Source organism: Pinus tabuliformis, chromosome 9, assembly GCF_031772625.1.
Source record: "Pinus tabuliformis cultivar Carrire ecotype Pingquan chromosome 9, CPIR1, whole genome shotgun sequence".
Classification (NCBI taxonomy): domain Eukaryota; kingdom Viridiplantae; phylum Streptophyta; class Pinopsida; order Pinales; family Pinaceae; genus Pinus; species Pinus tabuliformis.
The window spans coordinates 1,708,467,605-1,708,473,604 of NC_142307.1; the positions used below are offsets into that span (position 1 = coordinate 1,708,467,605).

The window sequence follows — 6,000 nt, forward strand, 5'->3', positions numbered from 1 at the left end:
AGTCCTTGGTATTTGAACCTATGGTTTTGGACCATGGTACCTCGTCAAAAGTGTTGATCTCACGCAATTTCATGGTTGGTTCATGGTATTAGTCCGACAGTTTTTTATCCTATGGTTTTGGCCCGTGGTATTGCATCCAAAAGTGTTGATCTCACGTACTTTCATGGTTGGTTCATGGTATTAGTCCAACAGTTTTTTGATCCTATAGTTTTGGCCCGTGGTATTGTAAAAGGCCTAAGACTATAAAAGAGGAAGGAGATCATTTGGCAAAGCATCTTCTAAATTATCGAATATCTGATAAAGTGCTAGATCTGGAATATTGTGATTGGGTTTTGGTGCAGATCTGGATCTGAATGAAGAAGGAACCTGAGCGTAAGGAGAAGGATAAGTTCTATTGATGGGTCAAAATCTTAAGGCTGGAATAGTGGTATCTCTATATGATTTTGATCTGTGATATGTGGCCTACGCTTGATCTATAGATCTAATAATCTGGGTCTGAATTATTGATGCATGTTTAATTTTACACATGTTATGATCTGGGTATGTCTGATGTAACAACTACAAAGTTATAAGGAAATATTTGCAGATCTGTATGCGGGTTGGCTTTGGTGAAATCAGAGATTGATGATGCAAGTGTAGTTGATGGGTTTTTGATGTTCTTGGTTCCAGTTTGAAAATTTATGAAAAGTGGTCCTTGAAAGAAAAGAAGTAGGGGGTTGTAGCTCCCTTCCAGGAGAGACTGGAAAACGAGAGAGAGTTGTAGCTCTCTGCAGGTTGCAGCCTGCGTACTGGTAAAGGACTGCACCAGTACAAAACCATTGTAAAAGGAGTTTCTAATTTGAAAGAAGATAGAGACATATTGCAGCAAGTGGTTTTCACCCACATTGGGTTTCCACCTTACATCTTGTGTTCTTTGGTGTGACTATCTGTTTTCTTTGTTCATGCTCATTATTTTATGGTACTGACATGCAAAAATAATTTAAAGAATAAATAACGAAGATTTGTTAAAAGAACTTGATAATACTGATTCACCCCCCCCCCCTCTCAGTATTATTTCCAACACTAGCAGCGTGGTGGATCGTAAAAGCACATCGGGATGTTGCTTCGCTCTAGGTTTTGCTTCGATCCTAGATGAGCAGGAAGCAGAAGTCGGTTGCTTTGAGCACCGTTGAGGCCGAATATATCACTGTTAGTATGACCTCCTGTGAAGTTTTTTGGTTGAGGAAGCTCTTTACTGAGTTGTTTGCACATGTGTTGGATACCACCATGATCTTCTAAGACAACCAAAGTGGGATTCGTCTTTCTGAGAATCTCATGTTTCATGACTTCTCCAATCATATTGATATCAAGTACCACTTTATTCGGGATATGGTACAACGGGGAGCAATAAGGCTCCGTCATTTTGGGACTGATGATCAGGTTGCAGATATTCTTACGAAGCCCATGGGGAAGGTCAAATTCTTAACCTTCCGTGAACGACTTGGAGTCGTGGAGAGACCCTCTTCTGAGGGTCCTATTTGATTTGGATATTGAGCTTTGAGAGCTCCAAGGGGGCTTGGGGGACTTATTGGAGCGATGAGCGACCATAGGGTGAGTGGTTCACCTTCCCCTAGTGGTGCACGATGTACAGGGTGAGTGGTTCACCTTCCCCTGTGATACCCCATGATGGTTGAGATATGCATAGGATGAGTAGTTCACCTTCTCCTATGGCATATGAGCAGGATGAGTTGTTCACCTTCTCCTATCGATACATCCTACGCATGCAGTCTGGGACTCATGGGAAGTACTTCTCATCTAACCAATGAGTACAGAAATGAGGATAGGGATCATAGTACTATCGATGGATGCATTGTGTACTACTATACTCCCTATGCTAGGATGTTTGATATTGATCTGAGATCAATGGAGACTAACTTCGGGTCAGTGTAGAGTAGTATGATACACTCTCGATTATTGGAGACTGACTTCAGGTCAGTGGAGAATGGTATGATACATTCTCGATCATTTCTTCTTCATTATTTCTTCATGGTTCAACAGAGCAGAGCAGGGATGACAGGGATGGTACAGATTGTCAGATGGTTTGGCAGGTGGAGTTCTTCCTAGTTGAGAGGGAGTGTTAAATTTGGCAACTAGGGCCAAACTCCACCTTGGACAACTCATATGATGCAGCTGATATTTTTATTGGATTCCTCTTTCCGAGAGGTGTAGGATTGATCTAAAGATCATCTCATTCTGACATGTACAAATGGAATTATGAATTTATTTCTATTATGGACAAATTGTCAAGGTCGGCCAACAAACTAATGTAGGCTCACAAGCCCACAAGACATGTCTTTTCATCCTCAACGTTGCATATAAATAGGAGCCTCTTCCTCATTTGCTCACTCATCTTCACACACATCTCTCTCTCCTCATCTGATTGGGTACAGATTTCTGGGCAGCCTCTCTCTCCACACGTGCGAAGAAGAAGACTGTAATTTTCTATTTGGGCATTGACCGAATTGCAAGAGGGTTTGACCAACGTTGACTAGGCAGCTGTTGACTTGATTTGACTGCGTTTTTCTTGAGGATATTTCTGTTTGGGTAGGCAACATTTTTGGGCACAAAAATCGAGGCAATCCAAGTTGTTTGACCAGCGTTGACTACAGGAGGGTTTGACCGCAAGTTTGACTCTATGTTGACAAAGTTTGACTGAGTTATTCGGGACTGTTTTGGGCTGATTCGGATCACTGTTGGACGCTGAGTTGACTGGGTTTGACCGAGCTGTTTTGGAGGACAAATTTTGCCCCATTGACCAGCGTTAACTTTCTGGTTAGGGCTTCATGTGGCTGTTGTTTGCCTGAACATATTTCACTTTGATTGGACAAGTGAATTTTTTATATTGTACTCTCTCTCTGTGCTGAAATTTTGAAGAATAATAAGAAGAATTGATCAAAGGGTTTCCCCACATTGGGGTTTGTCCCTTGCATGCGCCACATCTTGTGTACTCTTGTTTTGGCTTGTCTTCTACTGTTTTTATTTATGTTCTATCTGCATTTACTGTCATGTTAATGTGATTGCTAATCTAGAAATTGCTATTGGGCTAATAAGAAAAAAATTGAAGTAAATTGCTCTTAAGCATTAAGCATACCATTGTAACCTAAAATTAGCAGCCCATCACTCAAGAAAATCCTAATTTGACATGTCAAGCTTTTCCTATCTTATTTTCATGCCAGAGGGTGATATTGATGATGAATCCCAATGCATGCTATGATTTTGATGATATGTAGGTATTCCTTGTAGCATGATTTTTTGGGACTCTGGAAGCCATATGGAGCCTCTTTCTTGATGATTGTTGACTCATAGATGGATTACAAATGGTGCTATTTCGGCTATATATATGAGAAAATATGCATATTTGTGTATAATGGTTTGGATACATATGGATGCACATCAGAATATATATATATATAGATAGATAGATAGATAGATAGATATATATATATATATATATTCTTACATTTGTGTATTTTTTGTCCAATTTCCAACTTTGAGTTTGATCAGTTCAATGACCAATCCAGTTATGTTAACATTGGTCCAACCAAGGCCCATTGGGTTACAAGCTGAAATTCCGATTGGAGGTTGAGTTGTCATCTATTTGGATATTCTAAGGAAGAGAAGGGGGTCTTGCAAGGTTTTCATTTGGGAATATATATATATATATATATATATATATATTACAAACATTATAAACAACTACACAAAGATGATGCCATTAAGGACCCTTTTAAAATTTCCCTTGTGTAAACGTCAAGTCATTAGGGATCCAATGATGGTTATTAAGTGGATGAAAGGCGAAAATAAAATGTATAGTGTTAATTTGCAGCCACTAGCAGTTTACCTCAGTATTTTGGAGTAGCAGGCAATGAAGATGTGTTTTATCTCATGGGAAGAAGAGTAATTCTCGAAGTATGTAACATGCCTCGTGCCCATGAGGAGTATGATTTTCTTCTATACTGGAATAGAAATAATTACTTTTTCTTGTAAAACTTTTGATATTTAAAAAACAAGAACTGCAATCAATTAGACACACAATAATACAACATAGATCATACATATAGAACTGTAGTTTTCTCATTCAATGCTAGGTAATTTTCTCTTTCAATGTTATGAAAATAAATTACATGGGTGAAGAAGATAGAAAGCAAACACAAACTAGGGTAGAAGAATCTCATATATCATCCTCCTAAATCTCATTATCAAATCAACAATATTGCGAACAATGACACTGACGCTACCAATGCGACCATGTTAATCCCTCCTCCAACATATCCATTCCAAGTGTTGCATATGTTGTTGTGGTTGACGTTGAAAAGGTAGACGACCCCTCGAGAGGATCGCCACCATCAAAAGTGAGAGGCTCTAGCACAAGCACATTAAGATCCAAATTTTGGCTTAAAAATAATTGACGAATGCCAACGCACAGGACATTGACCATAGGCAAACGTCAGGACACCTAAAGCCGGAGCGCGTGTGCTCTATTCAGAGCATGTGTTCTGTGAATGTCGACACTAAGAGAATGAACGTCCCTAATATTTAGGTGTGCGACATTGAAAAATTGAACACATCACCAAAAAAGAGAGTTAATGTGACTTAGGAAGGAACTGTGTTTATGCATTGATTGCTGTACCCGGATGTTGTTACCATGTTTTTCATTGTCCCTCTATCCGGAAAAGGGGCCTCCAATAGGCGAAAATAAATCTTAAAATTTTAACGAGCTAACCATGGTAAATCAAAAAAATCAACTCTTACTGACCTGAAGAAGGCTGGTTGCATATGTGATGTAATTCCGCATTTTCCCTTGGGTAGTTATCCGGATTTCATTTTCATTTATTGGGGTCTCCGGTCGAGGTTTCTCGACTCTCTGGTACCGATCCATGGCGTTTTCACTGCAGCTCACTGGCCCAAATATTTCCGTTACCCATATCAGTATTCGTTTTATCAAAAAAATAAACAAATAAATAAAACCCAGAACCTTAAGAAAAGGCATAATAGTATTATCAGACAAAATCTTCCACAGTAACCCGTTCTTTGAAAACCTGATGAACAAAAGAAAAAACCTTTCTAATTGGAAAAGCCCTAGAAAAGGCAAATATTATTATGCGCAAAATCTATTGGAACCGGATCTGCGATAAAACCATGTGACGTGAAAAAATAAGTATACTAAAGCACTTCAAAAAACAGTTGAGAAGTTCTAAACGTGAAAGCCTGAGCTCTGTATTTTAAGCAGCATAACTCGGCATCCTATTAAATGATCTCGGTTTTAAAAACTCTGCATGAGATGAGATGAAATGAAATGGCGAGTTACCTGAGTTTTGATCAAACAGGCCGTGCAGAGGTACAGATGATCAAGAGGGTTTTTCTTCTTCTTCTCCGTGTTTTTTTATCTGTTCAGCTCGGAAGACTAATTTCCCCGCGGCTCATATCTCGGGTTTTAGAGAGGAGGGAAGCTACAAGCAAGCGCTGGTCACATGGACGGGGAACCTACCTCAACACGAGGATAGGGTTTTCTCCACGAAAACAAGGAAATGAGCATGAAAAGGAGTATTGCTGTCGAACGAACTTTCCATTGGGATTGGAGAGATGTCATTGTAAACAACATGAAAGCTATACGTTTTTAAAGATATATGGTTTTGACCCGGGGATTTTTTGCATGAGAAAATTATATTGAAGAGGGAAAGCAAGCAAGGAGGGTGGGAAAGACATGTGAAGAGAGGCTTCTACTCATAAAAGTTATCATGATAAGTGTGCAAGACAAATATTATCATTTAAGCAAAAAGAAATTCTTGAAAGGCTCGCACTTTTTCTTAGAGGAAGATTTAATTAGCAAACAACAAGAGGAGAGAAGAGAAGAAGTGGAAAAAATTAGAGCAGCGAGAAATGAAGGGAAAAGAGCATGGTTTTACAATGGTAAAGCAGTTATTGTAGTGTTTAGGCCTCATGACAAAGCAGGGCAGCAAG

The 6,000-nt window shown here is 39.2% G+C and overlaps 1 protein-coding gene across 1 annotated transcript in view; it reads right to left on the reverse strand.

Annotated features, from left to right (window-relative positions):
* LOC149155494 (uncharacterized) overlaps positions 1–5,592 on the reverse strand; it is a 31,417-nt gene extending 25,825 nt beyond the window's left edge. Inside the window, exons 1-2 of the mRNA XM_089445650.1 lie at positions 5,348–5,592; positions 4,796–4,938 (exon numbers count right to left, since the gene is read on the reverse strand). Of these exons, the coding sequence (XP_089301776.1) occupies positions 4,796–4,918 (123 nt within the window). The 5' untranslated portion in view covers positions 4,919–4,938; positions 5,348–5,592. The remainder of the gene's footprint in view (positions 1–4,795; positions 4,939–5,347) is intronic.
* Between the last annotated feature and the right edge of the window lie 408 nt (positions 5,593–6,000).